This window comes from Podarcis filfolensis (genome assembly GCF_964270895.1).
Source record: "Podarcis filfolensis genome assembly, chromosome: 16".
Classification (NCBI taxonomy): domain Eukaryota; kingdom Metazoa; phylum Chordata; class Lepidosauria; order Squamata; family Lacertidae; genus Podarcis; species Podarcis filfolensis.
The window spans coordinates 16,475,286-16,493,743 of record NC_139620.1 but is presented as its reverse complement, the minus strand read 5'-3'; the positions used below and the strand labels follow the sequence as shown (position 1 = coordinate 16,493,743).

Below are 18,458 nucleotides of genomic sequence, written 5' to 3'. Positions count from 1 at the left end.
CTGGGGTGAGAGCACTCTTGTTTGCAAGTGGAGCCTTTGTGTGAGCTTGCTAAAGCAGAGGGAGGAGGGGAAGGTTCATCTTAAAAAAAAATGCAAATGGCTTTCTGTGAAGTTCTTAAACCATGTAAAAAACCATGTAAATACAGGAAAGCAGCTAGGAGGACAGTTGGACCTTTAGACAAGGGGATTAAATGATTTACTGTGTGAGGAAAGGGCGACTGTAGAGAAGCTGCATTCTATCCAACTGCCTTCAAGGCAAATGATACAGGGCAGCACCCCGTGCCTGAAAGACTCTCTTAGGAAGGGAATCAGACGTAAATAGTAGCGGCAAGGTTTGCTGATGACGCCAAACTGTCTGGGGTGGTTAAAACAAAGGAGGGGTTGCAGAAAGCTCTGAAATGATCTCTTTGAACGGTGGCTGGGTAATAAAATGTTAAAGATGGTTCAAAATAAAGAAATGCAATGCTAATAAGGTTTGAGCAGGCAGTGACTGACCAGCAAAGAGATGTGGGGCTTGAGGTGGATAACTTGATGAACTTGTTAATCAAGCAGTGGCTGTGAAAAGTGTGAACTGTGTGTTGGAGATCATTAGGAAATGAAACAAACTGCCACTATCATAATGCCCCTATACATTCCATGTATGACCACACTTGGGGATGGGGATTATGTAGCTTTGGATGATGGGAACTCGAGTCTACCAACATTACAGAGGAACACAAGGCCTCCTTAGAGTGTACACCAGCCTTCACGAACCTGGTGCATTCAGATATTGATGGGGCTATTATTCCTGTCAGCACCACACAGCATAGCATGAGGGGAATTGCAGTTCAAGAGTTGCAGAGCAGCAGGTTGACAAAGGCTGCTCTATACTAAATGGCGGCGGCAGCTCTTTCTCAGTCCTGCTTGGGAGAGAACCTGAAGGTTTTCTGCACGCATAGCAGGCTCCCTTGTTCTCCTGCCCTCTGCTGCCAAGCAGCTTTAGATGGAACCAAAGTTGCTGAAGTTTGTACCATTTCAAGTGGAGGCTTACTGGACATTCCCTGACTAAGCCAGTTTTCTATATGTAGGGAATGTGCAAGGAGCCGTCAGTCCCATGAGCTTCTTAGCTGCAATCTGAAGTGATAGAGAGGAAGATTATATGTAGCCCAGTGTGTGCTCCCCATTTCATCAGCCACCAAACACAGCATTTTAAACTCTTGTTCATACTGGGACAGTAGAAGGAAGAGGCTCAACAATGAGTGAGGAAGCAGTTACTTTTACTTAAGCTATTTGGTTTCACATATATAGATACAAAAAAATGGTGCTAAAAACTCAGCTCCACAACTATATACACCCCTCCCCATATTTCAAATTGGGGAAGGGACATGATGAACACGTTTCCTTCGGGAAGCAATGGACCTAGGCCCTCTGCGGGGACCCCGACCACAGTACTGCTCCACAGAATCCTGAGCAAACATTTCTCTCCGATGCAGAAAGCAAAGACCTTTATTTGGTGATGGTGTTTCTGTGGAGGGGGAAGAGAGAGAATAACCAGTTAGCAAAAGGCCTGGATGCAGCAAGCAAGAGAGACGCCACCTGCCCACTCCTCCAGAGAATGGAGAAGCTCTTAGCTCCTCTCCCCTAGCAGGGAAAATGAAAGGGGTGGAAACAGCAGCTACGAAGCCAGAATCCTTCAAGCCTCAGCCACATGCTTCCTCGTACAGATGGCTTAGGGTACACAGCACACCATGAGCATTTAGTACTGCCCCACTCTCTGCAGATGTGATCGGCAAACTTTTGTGAGGACTGGCTGCTCGAGAGTGACTTGTGGAGATATTTTCAGGACTTTATCAAGGTAGACAGGCGAGCCAAACAGTCAGCTGCAGAGTCGCCCACAGAGAAGGCTGTCTTCCCTTCTCCTTAGCAGGAAGGATCCCCACCTGGCACCCCTGTCTCTCTCACACCAGCCCCAAGACATCCCCTCCCCTCCCCCTGCAATTCCTTACGCATTCATGCTCTTCCCACTGCCACTGAGCACGATGTAAGGAGTCTTCTGGGCCTTCTGCTTCTCCTGCAGCAAAGCCACTGTGCCCAGAGGGGTGTCGCTGGAGCTCATCTTTTTCAAGAGCTGGAGGAAGAGGAGACAGATCCAATCAGGACCACTTCCCTCACCATCCCTGTACTCCTGCCCTCTGCACAATTCCTCTCCCTAGTCGATGTCTCACACAGTAATGTAAAGAGGCACATTTCAATGGCTGGTCAAAAGCTACCCCTCCTGAAAGGGGAAATGGGCGCCACACTTCAGCAGGCCCTGGAGAGACCAATCATTTTGAGGAACAGGCAAGTGGGATGGTCTCAGATCCTCCACGCTACTGGAACTGGCCAGTGCCTCCCTCTCCCTTCACTCACCGCCTCCTCGTCTAGTTTCTTCATGCGCCGCTCGGTCTTCATCTTCCCAGAACCCTTCCCGTGGAAGCGGTGAGAGAGCTGTCGGAACGCCTGGAGCAAGAAGAAGGCCAGAGGGTTAAACAGCTTCAGCTGGGTTGGCGTCACACCTCAAGCAGACCAAGGCTGAGAACTAGGGCCACAGATGCCTATAAGTTGAGACTGAGCCAGCCTTGCCCAACCAGAGCCCCCCCCCAGATGTTTTGGACAGCAGCTTCCACTGACCAGCTAACACAAAAAAAAATATTTTATCAGGAAGCTGCCCTATTGAGAACCAGTTCCTCCTGGAAGGGAGGAAGCTGCTCCGTTAAAACTGCCTTGCTTCGTTTAATTATACCATATGCTTAAAGGTAAAGGTAAAGGACCCCTGACAGTTAAGTCCAGTCGCGAATGACTCTGGGGTCCAGTGCTCATCTCGCTTTACAGGCCAAGGGAGCCGGCGTTTGTCTGCAGACAGTTTTTCCAGGTCCTGTGGCCAGCATGACTAAGCCGCTTATGGCAAAACCAGAGCAGCGCACGGAAACGCCGTTTACCGTCCCGCCGGAGCGGTACCTATTTATCTACTTGCACTTTGACATACTTTCAAACTGCTAGACATACTTTCAAACTGCTAGGAGCTGGGACCAAGCAACAGGAGCTCACCCAGTTGCAGGGATTCGAACCGCTGACCTTCCAATCAGCAAGCCCTAGGCTCAGTGGTTTAGACCACAGCACCACCCACATCCTACCATATGCATAGTATACCATAATATAAGCCAACTATCATACCAGAAGAGGGCTGATAGCCCTGCCTAGTCGTACCTCTTTGGGTGTGAGTTTGCGCCCAGTCTCATCTACATATTCTATTTTCACATCTGGCTTGTAACCGTCTTTCTCCTTGAAGTCCTGAGTGAAGCCCCGGTATTCTTCACGCCGGCTGTATTTGTCATCAATGGCCCTGTAAGGAGGAGGAGGGAACACAGCAGCCTTAACCTCACTGGTCCAGCCTTGCAAATACAGAGTCTTCAGCTCTGCTGGCTTAGCCACGTCTAGAAATTTCCTACCCCAGGCTATCTGGTTCCAGGGATGTCCCACCTCCACCCTCTGAAGCATCTCTGCCTGTCTGATCTGGCACTGGAGAGCCAGGAGCTCCTTCCCCCACCCACCAAGCCACTCACATTTTGTCCTCAATGCAGTAGACTGCCGATGGCAGTGACTTATTGGGTGCCTTCACTCTTGCCACCTTCTGTACGGTAGTCTCCAGCAAGCCTGGTGAGGAGGAGGAGGAGGAGAGAGAAATAAAATGGACTTGCGATATCCTACTCATGCAGCCCTCTTGGAGGAAGAGTGCCAGCGGACACGAAATGCAGATGGTACCCCCTCCTCTACACCAAAGGAAGCCTGACCTACACACAGGCCTGCAGGTGGCAGGAAGGCTCTGGCCAACCCCTCACCCTCCACACACCCACACCCCAGTCTTACCTTTGTTTTGGCAGAGCATAAGAGCAGCCGCCAGGCCCCGGTTCACAATGGGCTCCTCGTCCAAGATGGTGGTGGAGGATGCTGAGAACTGCATAACAAAAGAAAGGGGGGGGGAATCACGCTCATTTCACCCCGCCTGTACTGACCCACTGGAATTTAGGCTCCAGCAGATGCCTTCAGCACATTTGGGTGGGAGATCCCTTGGAATCCCAGTTACAGAAAGGAATGTATCTTAGTGGAATTCGACTGAAGACACCATGCACTGTTTGCTGTTCTCTCCTTTGAATTTGGAGCCCACAGGGAAATTCCTCTCACTTGATCCTCAGTTGTATCCAGATCAATAACTTCAGGAAGTAGTCACTGAACTTCTAAGCTGATGGACAACTGCACATTATACACTTGGTAGCTACATCTGCACAGGAAGCTGAGAAACGTTCTGGCTGTATCAGGAATTACAATGTATTATATATCTAAACCCCAATGTTTCGTTACCCCTGCAGGATGGTGTACACGGTTAGTGCTGGTAGTTCTATGGTTTCATATCTAGCTTTTCTTTAAATTCATGAACTGGGTTGGAGATTTTATATTCTATATCTTGTCAAGGCCTCTGGGCTCACCGCCGCTGCTGACAAGAAGGGGAAGGGGTGCCGGCCCTAAAGTGGCTGCCAAGGAATCTTAGAGCGCCAGCCTGGAACACCCCCCCCCCATACACACAAAAGGCAAACTCACATCCTGCTGCTGTTTCTCCTCGTCCAGGTTGACAGTGCTCCAGCCGATGTTCTCCTCCCCGTCTGAGTCTGAGCCCCCGTTTGCTGACCTCTCGTCATCTCGCTCAAAATCCTGAGAGGGGATAAAGGGAGAAGGAGGAGGAGACTGTGTTACAAGCCAGGGGAAGAGCAACTGCTCGGCATGCAGAAGGGACAAAACCCCAATGGCATCTCTAGGCAGAGCTGGAAGAGCTGCTGCTGATCAGTGTGGGCAGGACTAGATGGACTCAACTCTAAGGCAACTTCTCGTGTTATGGTCTTCCCTCGCACTTTAATTTATTTAATTTCATAAAATGTATATACCGTTTGCTTGTTAAAAAAACCCTCAAAGCAGTTACAAAGAACATAACAATACCTGTAAAACAGTTAAACAGAGCTATTTAAAACACTGAAATAATAATGAAAACCAGCAATGAACTAAAACCAGGTTAGACCACACTTCCGCATTCACTCCTTTGAGGATTCCCCTGCCCCTTTTTTTACAATCAAGCAGTGCGTACATTTTATGGAATAAATGAAAACTATCTCACAGCAGTGAGTTACAGAAATTAACGCTGCACTGTGTGAAGAGCCATGGCTACATCAGACAGCTGCTTCTTGGAACACAATACTGGGACACAATACTGGGTGCTGGTTAGCAATTCCACTTGGGTCTCATCTGCACTGACCAGGCCAGCATCCCTTAGAGGCTTATTACCATGAGCTCTTCCTGGTCCTCCCGGTTGCCGGCCAGCCCGTAGGTGGGGATCTCGCCCAGCGTGCGGCAGAACTCGGAGGTGGCATTGAAGACTATGGCCCCCTTCCGCTCCAGCTCGTCGTCGTCCTCTTGGCTTCGGCTGGTCTCCAGCTTCTTCACTATTTCTATGACCTGAAAAGTTGACAGGCAGGGGAGGGTTAGTAACACTGGAGAAGAGGTAGCTAGGGTCCAAAGGCCTCCAGGAGGCTGTCTGGAGAATGGGAGAGTACTTAGGGGTCGAAGAAAGTGAGATCCATTTGTGGGGACACTGAACACCTTTACGGAATTATGTGACTATGGTGCAGTGCTTAGTGTCAGACCATGACCTGGGCAACCAGGGATCCACACTTGGCAATAAAGCTCACTGGTTGACCTTGAGCTCAGTCGCTGCCTCACGGCCTACCCTACCTCGTAGGGTTGTTGTGGGGATTACACGAGGAAGGGGGAAAACACATACACCACAATGAGCTCCTTGGAGAAAACGGTGGCACGTAAAAGCCATAAATAAACAAAATAAACAATACACTGCTTCCAATCAAGCACAAATCTGTTTGGCCTGATAGTTATATGCATGCATTGAATCCTAACAACAACAACTTATTACTTGTACCCCGCCCATCAGACTGGGTTGCCCCAGCCACTCGGCAGCTTCCAGCAGAATGTAAGAGAATACACAATACATCAAACATTAAAAGCTCCCCAATAAAGTGAAACGAATATGCTTTGGATGTTCCAGCAGCATTAAGCTCTCTAGCAAAGGGGGTGGCGGTGGAACTGAAGTTTCTGAGTTCCAAATGCAATATGATTTTTTCCTATCTATTTTTGTGTTTGTTCTGAAATTATATATATATTTTTTTAAAAAAACGACCTTTGGGAAATGGTCTCAGAAGCTGATGCAGAGGTATATTTGGTGGCTACCCAGGCCCCATGGCACCCACACTTCTCCTTGCCCTTGAGGTGCCAAGGAGAACCTCTTGCCGCTTTACAAGGTCAGCCTCTGTGGCAGCTGGATCCCCTCCGCTTCCTCACCTTCTCCCCACTGTCCTTCAGCTGCTGGATCTGCCGCAGCTTCCGCCCCTTTTCCAGCTGCTTCTGCAGCTCCAGTTCCGCCTCATCCTCCTCCAGGGCAGCAGGAGAGTCAGGGCCTGCGAGAGCGTCTTCTGCCAGAAAGAGGGGGAGAAAAGGAGGCGAAAAGGCCTTATTTCCACGGTGTTTCACCCTGGATTCCCCACCCTCATGCTCAGAAAGATCTGCCTCCCCTTTCCCAATGGACCATGCCTTTAACCCTCACCCCCAAGTTTCTAGGTTCAACCTTCCCGCAACCTCGCACCCTCCAAATATTTTGGACTACCAACTCCCCCTTTCATTTTCATTTCACTTTTAATTTGTATGCCACCTTTCTACACTGCTGTTATACACAACACAGTTTATAAGCCTGTTGAAACAAAATGTAAAAAGAAAGAGCACACATCCTAGAACAATCCAACCCAATGCAAATAAGTCATAAAGGGGGGAAATGATTTTACAATAACCTATCAAATAATGTAGTATTCAATAATCCATTTAGAATACAGGCAACTCCCCATTTTCGCATGAACCACTAATGTCTGTGCCATTTTGGCCACCGCAAGGGACAGGGCTGGAACGGGGCGGGGAGGAATGGAGCAGGGGCAGAATGGGGCAGGCTGTGTGGTGCCACAGACGCAGCCCCCACATAAATGGGGAGTAGCCTGCATAATAAGATGGACTTTCAAGGTACGGTATCCGAAAATTATAAACCAAAATTCACTCTCAACAATTGCAACAAATCATTATTCGACTATAATAAATAAAAGTAACTATACATAAAATACTATATAACAAGATAGCTTATAAAATTACTCCCATCAGCAAAACTGTGTTGGCAGGGGCTAACTGTAGCTGGTAGTCCAAAACCTCTGAAAGGAGCAAGGTTAAGGCAAGCTATGCCAGAGCCAGTGTTTCAGTTTAAGGGGCAGATAAGGCCAAGGGAATGTGGCCCTCTACCTGAAACAGGTTCTCCATCCCTGTTGTAAACCAACCCAAACACCATTGGAAGTCAAACGGAATCCATTCCGGAAGTTCATTCGACTTCCACAATATTCGAAAACCAAAGTGTGGCTTCTGATTGGCTGCAGGAAGCTCCTGCAGCCAATCAGAAGCCGCAGATGCTCCATTGGAGGTTCAGCTTCCAAAAATAGTTTGCAAACCAGAACACTCCTGGGTTTGTGGCGTTCGGGAGCCAAAACGTTCGAGAACTAAGCTGTTCGAAAACCAAGGTATGACTGTACAGAGGTTTTTTCAATTGTGTAAAAAAACACCACAGGTCTAAAATGAAGAAAATAAAACACAGACACCTTCAGCCAATCCTTTATGCACTTTCCTTTGAGAATGCCTCTAACCCCCTCTCTTTCGGCCACCCAATCATCCCCAAGCAGACTCACCATCTTCACTGCTGATCTCCATTCTCTCCACCCGAATGTCGTCTGACTGGGGCAACTGCTCTGAAGCTCCATTCCTGGCATATTCCGTGTAGCCCTCACCATCCTCCTCCTCCTCTTCTTCCTCCACCACGGCAGTCTTCCTCCTCCTCCCCCGGCCACGAGCCCTAGAGAGCCATTGCAGGGGAGACATTGAGCACAGGAAGCAGTTCTCTGCACCAGGGGTGATGCAATCACAAGCTGTGGCACCCAGGACCTAGCACGGAGACACTTCTTGGGCAGAGGGGTCTAGGAGGGATGAACCCCCTGCCTGCTCACCAACTGAGGTAACACGCGAGGTGGGAAGCAGCACTCAAGAGCCACGGAAGACTTCTGCAGCCCCTCCCCTGCTCAGCCAGCCCCATTAAGCCCCTGTTACCTGGAGCCAAAGTCCCTCTCGCTGTCCATGCTGCTCAGCGGCAGGAGATCGTCGGCCTTCACTGGCTTCTCCTTCTTGCGGATCTTCTTCACCCGTCGCTTTGTCTTCTTGAAAGTGACGTTCTATGGCAAGGAGCAGAAACATCAAAAAGCAAGCCCAGGCCGGTGGGAGAACTGCAGGCCTGCCCTCCTGCCCTCATACAAGACTCTCCCACCCCAAAGGCCTTCTGCTACTCAAGGCTATAAAGCGAAGGCCTTGGGCCCAACATGCTTCTGGCATTCCCATCTTGAATTCTGGGCTAAGCTCCCAAGTGGAAAGAGCTCAGTTTCCTTAGGAAAGGAATTTGCCACAGGGTGTGGAGGAAGGCAGGCCATTTATATGGAGGTGGATATTTGATGCAGTTGACTGCAAAGCTTGGAACGTGTGGAGAGGTGGGGTGACCAAGATGATCCAAGGGCCTGGAAACAAAGCCTTATGAGGAATGGTTGAGGGAGCTGGGGAAGTTTAGCCTGGAGCAGAGGAGAATGAGAGGAGATAGGATAGCCATCTTCAAATATCTGAAGGCCTTTCGCATAGAACAAGCTTGCTTTCTGTGTCTCTGGAGGGAAGGACCCAAGCCAATAGATTCAAAGGGCATTCTGACTAAACATTAGGAAGAACTTTCTGATGGTAAGAGATGTTTGACAATGGGAACGGACTACCTCCAAAGGCTTTCAAGCAGAGGTTGGATGGCCATCTGTCAGGGATTCTTTAGCTGTGATTCCTGCACTGCAGTGGTAAAACTTTGGGTCTTTTCCAACTCTACAATTCTATGGGCTGATGTCCAGAAATGGAGGATACATTTGCACTTTCTGACTACAACAAACCATTCATTCATCCCTTCCCACTGCAAAGGTCAGAGCTAAGGGAAGGAGACTTGGGAGAGGAGACCTCCCCACTCCAAAGGCTTCCTGATGTTCCTCCATTCTTGTGCCCTGCTGCTGACAGCCTGTCGAGACCTCCCTTTCCCCCTCTTGACTTTTCTCACAACAGGAACTTTCCCCCTTGCCTCTAGTCTTCCAGGGTCCAGGACACCTGCTCTTTCCTCCAACCTAAGTTCCTAGGACTAAGAGCTGTGGACAAAAACCCTCAAGGAACCCCCAAGAACCACATGAGGATAGAGGATCCCTGCCTTACCATCTCCTCTGGCGAGAAGTACTCTGAAGCCAGGCGGAGGCCCGGCACATCCAGGGTCTGAGCCCGGTTGTGTAGGCTGTCCCGGATCTGCTGCAGCTCCCGCTCCCAAGACCCGTCCGCCATCCCCACCGAGTCCAGCTTGAAGGACTTCTTCTTCTCCCCTTCGATTTCTTCATCGTACTTGGACAGGACACTCTTGTGCTTGTACTGGGGAGAGAGAAAAAAGAAGGGATCAGAGGAGAGGAGGGGGACTCACCAATGTGAGAGGAGCTCCAGGGGCCTGGAACAAGAAGGGGCTGGTGGGCAAAGCCGAGGGACTTGCCAGGAGGCTTAAGAGCAGCAACACTTGAAATCTCCCAAGCCTGCCAGCAAGTCACTTCCTCCCAACACTTGAGCCTGATCCCTTCATCCTGATATATGGCTGTGGGCTGTAGATGCTCAGGAGGAAGGAAAAGGCTGCCCTATAAACCACCCATTCCTCTCCTTGGGCAACCTGAGCTACTACAGAGGGAGGGAAATATATATCTGTACCCAAACCTGGTGTCCTCTGTATGCTTTGGGCTTCCAGGTCCCATACAATTGTGCTGTCTGGGGCGGCTGGGAGCTGCAGCCCAAAGCAGCTATGGGGCAGCTCTATCCACTGCTGCCATGCCACGCCTATTTTTCTATCCCAATGCTGTATTATGTATATTCTCCCCGGTTCCCTCCCATAAACAACAAAACAAGGAAGCTCCCTTACGAGCACCATGTCGTCCACGCTCTCCTCTTCCTCATAGGGCTTGTATTCCGGCTTCTTCTTGCGCAGCTCCACGTTCTTCTTGGCTTTCTCGTTGTCCACTATGTTGACGTTCACCAGCACATCGCCACCCTCCTCCTCCAAGACTCCTAAAAGGAAGCTGGCAGTCAGCTTGAAGTCAGCCGCTTCACAACACAACTCTTTCTAATGCTACTGAACAATTGTTGAGCCCGAACCCTGTCTCACTGGACGCTGACCTAGACCCTCCCTTTGTACATAAGGACCTGCTTGCCATGCTCTTTACTGCTGCCCATTCAGAGATCTCCTCCCATTGGAAAGACCCCAAAGGTCCATCTCTGGCAGGGTGGGCAAGGGGAAAGCGCAGAAGGGTGGAAACGCCTTTTACTTTGAACAGATTGAATATGTAGAATAAATCTCAAATGGACTTCTGCTAGCTCAACAGGGCTTCCCCCTCCTGAAATTGGCTTGGGGGAAGGTCAGGAGAACCCCCCAGAACAGGGTGTGGATGTTGAATTCCCCCCAGTTTCCATGCACCCCAGAGGTTGGGTAGGGGGAGACGGAAATGCTGAAAGAGTGTTTGTGGCCCTGCATGAGAGAGAGAGAGAGAGAGAGAGAGAGAGAGAGAGAGAGAGAGAGAGAGACTCTGTATGTGACTGCATGTGTACAAGTGTGGGAGCAAGAGTTGCAGCCTGCAACCTGGACACTGGATGGAAAAGCCAGAGGACACGCCAAGAGTGTTGCAATCTCTGTCCCCCCACCTTTGTCCTTGAGCGTCAGGATGACCGTCTTCCCTTCCTGGAAGGAATCAATGGTGTGCTCTACTGTCAGACCCTTCAAATCCCGTGAGCTGTAGCTCACCTGCAGGGAAGAGGATTAAAAGCAGGCATCAGAACAGCTAAGGCAATCATCATGTTTCCTACAATTCTATTATTATAACTGAAGATTCTATCCCTTTGATGGGATGCTCTGTTGGGATATGAACCCAACTCATGTCTGCGTGGGATTGCTCTCCTCACCTTCTTATTCTGCCCAAATTCCTCCTCCACGAGGCTGCTGACGCCAAACTCCTGATCCATCTCTTCCAAGAGCTTGGCCTGTTGCAAGGCAGGAAAGAATACAAAACATGGAGTACAGCTCTAGATAGGACACACTGAGAGGAAAGGAAGGTGTGGAGGTAGGGGAAGTACATGTCCAGTGGTTTGGGCAAAGCAAATGCATGGAGGAAAGCAGTTAGCATTAAGGACTGGTGAACTGGCTCCCTCTCTCTACCATGCCAGGAGTGCAGGACAGAATGCTGTCTGCCAAATTTCCTGAAGGATGGCACAGGCATTGAATGGTACAACAGGCTACCCGCCCCCACCTCCCGTCAAAGTACAGTCAGCTCTCCAGGGTCTCAAAGGGGGCAATACCAACCCTCTTCTCAGCCATATCCTTCTCCAGCTGCAGCTTCCGACTTCTTTCAATCCAGGCAGCGGTGTCATCGAGCCAGGGGTCATCTTCGCCAAGCGACTTGATCTTCCTGAGGGCAGGAAACCAGAAGAACACCCTGCTCAAAGATGATCACCCCAAGGATTCCCCAGTCACCCCAAAGATTTGAATGAGACCCTAAGTTTTCACCAAAAACAAGGTGGAACAGGAGTGCAAGAGGAGGACTTGGAGGAATGTGGCGTTAAGAAAAGATTAAAGTTGAACAATGAGCTAAGTCAGCTAGGGGACTTCACAAACCTAGAACAGAGTGAAAACCCAGCCAACTTTCCTTTATGTGCTAGGCAGAGACCTTCTTTATTGTTACCAACTGCATTTCTGTATAAAATATAATCTGCCTGAAAAACAGTCTTCATTTCATAAGCCCCCAAAATGACTTCAGTTCAGTAACAAGAACCACAGTTAGTAATAAGAAGCCATTGATTATTATTATTTTTTAAATGACATGGCAAATTTGGAGAACTGCAGCCATCAAACAACACCACAGAAGGACTTACTGATTCAAGCTGGAATCTGATGAAGAACTTTTCCTGAGGAACTAGAAGCTATCAATCTGCTGCTTGATCTCAGAAAGACTTCTCTGTGAAACTTTTTTTTCAACAGGTGGTTCATCGTATTCATTTGGGATTTTGTGTGTTTGTAAAACGCTAGTACTGTTGATTTTATGTATTAACATTATATAGATACAATTCTTCTAAAGTTTATTTAGTGTGCTTTCTGCTCACTTTACTACAGCTGCATCCACCTGCACAGAGTTGGCTTACTGTTAATTAATTTTGCATTAGTTTTAAAAGCTGTCAGTTAATAAGTTGCCATCAAGTAATTTCCATTTAAAGCAGGATACAAATATATTAAACAACTAAATAACTCAGAAAAGCAGCTTAAATGATGAAATTGCCAACTACTGGAGTAAGGAGTCAGCCAGTCTGGAAACCTGACCTGCTAGTGGATCAGAGTAGGAGATCCAGATCAGTGCCTTAAAGGAGATGTCCCTTTCCAAACAAAAGCAGATATCCCTCCCCAGAAAAAACTGAGGGCAGAATAAGTAGGTAGGCCAAAATGGTGCCCTCCAAAGGCTGCAGGACTCCAGCTCCCAGCAGCCCTGGCCAATATGGCGAGTGATTAGGATGATGGGAGTTGAAGTCACACACACACACACACACACACACACACACACACACACACAGTTACATCTTTGATTTAGATGGAGCAGCTGAAAATGGAAATGGTACCCTAGTTTCTGGTTCAGGAGCCTCTTTTCCTTGGCAGCAGCGAGCTTCTCCCGGATCTCCTCTCGCTGCTTCAACACTATTGGGTTGATGACCTCAGCTGCCACAGGGTCCTCCTTGCTGCCAGTTTCTGCAGGGCGGGAAAAAACTGAGGTTATCAAAGGGCCATGGAGGATGGGAAGATGGCTGCCTTAGAAACAGTAGAGCTCCTCAGTCATCTCTTTTTTAAAATAGGTAACTGGACTAGGATAAAGGAAACCTCTTCTTACAAGAGTCCACTGGGTTTGCAGCAGTACCCAAGTTCTGAGCCCCAGTAGCTAAGGCTTACTCGACCCTGAGATGGTAAAGAATGTACTGGCTCTTCAATGAAGATGAGAACCACCTTAAAATGGAGCTTCCAAATCACATCCCATAAGGAGACCATGGTATCAAAAGCACTGGCAGGACAAACAGCGAAAGACTCCCTTTGTCTGGTTCCAGGTACAGATCCCCCACCCCACCGCTGGATCTAGGCCCTAGACAGCAACTAGGGAGGCAGAGAAAATCCCCCAAGCACCATCCCCACAAGTGTTGATCAACCATCTTTTACTTTCACCTTGTTTTATTTCTGAGAAAGGCAGGCCAGGAGCTCGGCTATGAAGGAAGGTGGACAGAGAGAACCTTCAGCACTCCCCACAGCCTCCCCACCCCACCCTATTTGCTCAGCTAATTATTTACTGCATTTCTATCCCACCTTTTTCTTCAAAAAGTTCAATGTGGTGTTTGTGGTTCTCCGCCTCATCTTATCCTCACAACCACCTTGCAAGGGAGGTTAGGCTGAGAGACGGTGACTGGCCCAAGGTCACCCAGCGAGCTTCATGGCTGAGCGGGGATTTGAACTCTGGCCTCCCAGGTCCTATTCCGACACTCTAACCACTACACTACACTACGACCTGTGAGAAGCCTGGGCAACCAACAGAGCCACAGTGTGTGGGCTATTGTTCCCCTTTAACCAGCAGGCCATGCTTCCTCTTGCTTTAGCAGCCAGCAGCGGGGAGGCAAGAATCCTGGAAGGTGCAGCAGCAGCAGCAGAGGAACACCAAGGGCTATTCTCTGAATGGAGTCTGAGGCCATGAAGCCAAGTGGCACAGAAGCCGGAATCACTCACCCTTTTTGACAGAATTGATCTCCAAAGGCTTCAGCCCAAGTTTAGCCCGAAGCTTGCTGTCGAGAGAAAGGCAGAAATATCAAACCCTGCTCAGCAAAGCACTACAAGTCACAATGGCTCCATTGCCTAAGCAGCAACTTCCTGCTTCTCAGAGATCACTCTGGGGAGTTTTCTGCCCAGTTCCAAGTTAGCAGCTCTCTCTTTTTTTTCTTCAATAAATTTTTATTATTTTCTTTACACAATCATTCTTACAGTACATTAATCAGCATATAAACCTTTTTGCTCTGCCGAGCTTGTGACTTCCCTCCTTCCCTTCAGCTGGTATCCCTTATCAAATCCAGTCGCGTATTTTAATCCGAGTTAGCAGCTCTCAAATGCACCAGTTTTAATTAGTCAGCCCTGCACAAGAGCCAGCTGTCAAAAGATCACAGGAGGCATTGTCAAAGCTACAGGGATACAGAAAGACATCAGGCTCTGTCGCACTCACTTTGTCTCCTCAATGCTGAGGGAAGCATCTCCTGAGCTAGACTTTGGACCGACAACTGTTTAGGAATAAAGACGGAGAGAAGTTTGGTTAGTTAAAGCAGAAAACAATATTTAGTCCAAGCTATGAGCATTCTTGCATTTCTCCCATCATGTTTAGAGATTCCAACCTTCTTCAAAGGCAATCAGGATGGGATTTACATGGGGTAGTGGGTGGGGAGTTATTGTTTTGTTTGCTATTACGTTATGTCTTTTTGTGTTTCTATATTTTAAATCGCCCCGTGATCCTTGGATGAAGGGTGATTTATAAATATAACTAATTTTGTTGTTGGCATCCTTTTGCCTCGAGAGATAATAATGGAGTGCATCTCTGGGGGTGAAGCCAAACTGCTGCACCAGCAACACAAAGGTGAAATAATAATAATAATAACAACAACAACATAGGGACACAGTGCTTTGAAGCCCAGGTGGTCAGGACTTCAAAGAACAGTGTGGGGCTGTTTGAAAGCCATTTTGCAAGCAACACTACGTTACCCTTTGAACCTCCCAAGCATGGGGCGGTTTGCAAAAGGGTTTTCACACATCACTGCACTGAGCTTTCACTGTACATGCCTTGTGCTCACAACCAACATAGAATCAAATCCCACCCCCATCAGCTGATGTCCCCTTCCATTCCAGCTGACTGACAATTGTGTGTGTGTGTGTGTGTGTGTGTGTGTGTGTGTGTTTAAATGGCCTCACAGGTTCTTGATCTCTGCTCCAATGCAGCTGACAATAAAACAACATTTAACATATTCAAGAAATATTTAACATATTTACTCAAAGCGGGGGCTTTGAGTAAAATGTCGTCTCTATGGTCCTCAGATGTTCCTGCTGCTCTTCTTTATCCAAAAGTATTATTAAATATTGCAATGTACTCTGTGGGACAGACACCCCTGAAAAGCATGCTTAGGATTGTAGCCATGCATTCCCTGCTTAACTCCTGTCCCCCAGAACTCACTTCAAATGGCCCTCTTTCTAAGCCAGCACAGGCAGGGCTGCAACAGGGCACTCAGACCCTATCCAGGCTCACAGTCTGCCTGAATTCAATGTCAGGGGAAACCTCTTAGAGCCATGCAAATGCACACAGGGACACCTAACATGCCATTCTCTTTCCTGATCATTAAGCATAACTCAAAGCACAAGAATTCTCATGATATATATCTACAAGAACACAGAATTGATATAAAATAGCCCTCCCCAACCTGGTGTCCTCCAGACATTTTGGACTACAACTCCCATAAGCCCCAGGCAGCCATAATCAAAGATGACATCAGTTTTAGCCCACAACACAGGAGGCTGCCTTTTGCCAGGTCAGGCCACCGGTCCATCTTGCACTGAACAGCAGGGGCTTTCCAGGGATTCAGACTCAGGGACCCAATTAATACTCAAGGTACATCTCCAATAACTGATAATGTGCCGTGTTTTTCTAAGGCCTAAACCCCCACCCTCCTGGCTTTTAAATCAGTTGAGGACTGGGTTATTGCAGAGTAAATACTGTATTGCTACAGACTTCCAAGGAAGAAGCCATATCCAGTCTGCTGCAACAAACACAAGGGTTTTGTGACACATTAAAAGATTAACAAGCACATTGCCCTTATTAGTTTTTGTGGATTGGAATCCACTTCACTAGGTACATATTGACAGGGAGTGAAGAGCCTTTAATTGTGTGTAACTAGGGAAGGGAAGAAGCTCGGGAAGTGATGCTTGGTGATCCAAGCACATTCCTATTATCTACCAGTGAAGTGTTGGAATCTGTAAGGTGTGGGCTCTGCTGGAACAAAGGAATACAGAAAACTGTATTGCAGCCTTCACCAACTTGGTTGCTTTGGACTACAATACCACCAGGCCAATGGGAGTCGGAGACCCAAACATCTGGAGGGCCCTGGGCTGCTGCATTGGCTCATCTTTCTTCATGCAAAGCATATGGTCTGCCACAGAGTGGGTGGGTGAGATGTTTCCATCCTGCCTTTTTAAAAACAAAATGCCTCTTTTATATTTTTTTGAGGTTTTGTTTGTTTGGTCTGTGTTTTTTTAATGTATGTGAATCTTCATGTATTTCAAGTCAGTTACCTTAGTGCGGGACGGGGAAGAAGCGACCAACACATTTAACAAATAATGACAATTTAAAAAACCCGTTGCCGTTTGAGAATCGGGATGGGCCGGACCCCCCCCCCGCCTTCCCTTTGCCCACTTTCTCCCACCTGAGCTTTGGGCGGCTTCATATCCTTCGTCGCGCTTCTCCCGCTTGATTCGCCTCCCCACCTCGCCTTCCTGGCTCCCGCTAGCGGCAGCACGGCTTCCCCGGGAAGAGGAGGAGGCGGCGGTAGCGGTGGCCGCCTCATCCGCGCCGCTCCGCCGGCTGCTCCGCTCGCTCCGGCTCCGGCTCCGCTTGCTCCGCCGCTCGCTCCCGTTGTTGCTGCCGCCGCCCCCGCTGCTCCGATGCTTGTGCTTCTTGTGCTCGCGGTGGCGGGACGACGACGACGACGAGGTCCCGGTGCCACCGGTGCCGGAGGCAGGAGGCGGAGGTTCTTCGGAGGTCTCGCCCCGCTCCCGGTGCCGCTTCGACGAACCCATGGTCGCGGCTGGACGCTGAGAAAATGGCGTCTCTGCGAGCCAGAGGCTCAGGTGAGTGGCACTTCCTGGTTACCGGCGCTCCACTTCCGGGTTAAACGCGGTGCTTCCGGGCCGGCGTGAATAGGCATCCGGCGCTGGCTTTGGGGGAGAGCAGAGAGTTCCGGAGATGGGTCAAGAAGGCTTGTTTAGTCGGGTGCGAAGGTGCGGATTCATTTGCTGTTAACAGCAGCGTTTTAAAAATCATTATTTGTTGATATCCCTATTCTCAAACCTTTATTGGCATATGTACAAGATTCCAATAGGGTTCAATACCAACAAAAAATCCTGCATCTAACACTTCAGTTAGTTTAACACAGCATTCACGAATCCTCATTGCGCGTTGCAGAAACCTGTCTACTATATCTTAATTTTTTGTTGATATGTTTCCTGAAAACTCCAGAAAAGGCAACTGTTTTAAATCAAACTGCAAGGGGATTTTTAAATCTTTCTGTCTGCCTTAACAAGGGGAAGAGGGATCTTAGCATAATTTGTATAACTGCTACTTGTTTGCGTGTTTAACATAATCTCCTCCATAATCTTTTCTCCACGTTTAAAATGGGAGGCTGTAATTCTTTTAACTACTACTTCTCCCCACCCCCTTAAGCTTTTGGCATTTTGACCACATTTGTTTCTTCGTTGGTTTTTTTTTAAAAATCTGAGCTGCTCAACAAAAATCAGTCCTAAACTGTCCTACACACTGTGTACCTGAGCATGACTGCTAATGGAATTGGAGGGACTTCTGAGTAAATATGTTTAGGATTGCCTTTCCCAGCTGCACTCCTGTGCATGCTTTACTGAGACATTGTAGGATATATTTGTGAGTTAACATACTTAACAGCTATTCTGCAAGTGGTTTCAGCTAAGAATACAGATAAATGCAGTTAATCTTTCAATAATCACCAGAATAGTGTCTGTCTCTTGTGTCAGCCTTTCTTTACTTGGGAAAGCAAAATTTCTGTTTCAGATTATCACTCCCCTTTCTTTTATCATTTTTAGAGGGTGAATAGTGCTTGATTCCTTATTTTAGAGGCTTAAAATGCAATAATGGGGTTGGAACCCACCCCGATACCAGCATATTTTGATGGAAGTTCAGAACATAAGCATTTCAAATGTAAGGGCTGTTGCTCATAGTTGGGACCTTTTGTATGCAAAGCATCTGCATATAAAGGTAAAGGTACCCCTGCCCGTTCGGGCCAGTATTGCCAGACTCTAGGGTTGTGCGCTCATCTCACTCTATAGGCCGGGAGCCAGCGCTGTCCGC

General features: G+C 48.3%; 1 protein-coding gene across 1 annotated transcript; it reads right to left on the bottom strand.

The window, feature by feature from the left end:
- Positions 1 to 1,239: 1,239 nt before the first annotated feature.
- Positions 1,240 to 17,241, bottom strand: SART1 (spliceosome associated factor 1, recruiter of U4/U6.U5 tri-snRNP). Its single transcript, XM_083589367.1, has 20 exons — positions 16,786 to 17,241; positions 14,547 to 14,601; positions 14,060 to 14,115; positions 12,916 to 13,042; positions 11,612 to 11,717; positions 11,215 to 11,292; positions 10,957 to 11,056; positions 10,181 to 10,326; positions 9,442 to 9,648; positions 8,266 to 8,387; positions 7,851 to 8,014; positions 6,418 to 6,548; positions 5,350 to 5,520; positions 4,615 to 4,725; positions 3,886 to 3,973; positions 3,582 to 3,672; positions 3,226 to 3,361; positions 2,389 to 2,478; positions 1,986 to 2,107; positions 1,240 to 1,504 (listed from the first exon to the last, which is right to left on the bottom strand). The coding sequence occupies exons 1-20, from the start codon at positions 17,156 to 17,158 to the stop codon at positions 1,486 to 1,488; spliced, it is 2,493 nt and encodes an 830-aa protein (XP_083445493.1). The 5' UTR covers positions 17,159 to 17,241; the 3' UTR covers positions 1,240 to 1,485.
- Between the last annotated feature and the right edge of the window lie 1,217 nt (positions 17,242 to 18,458).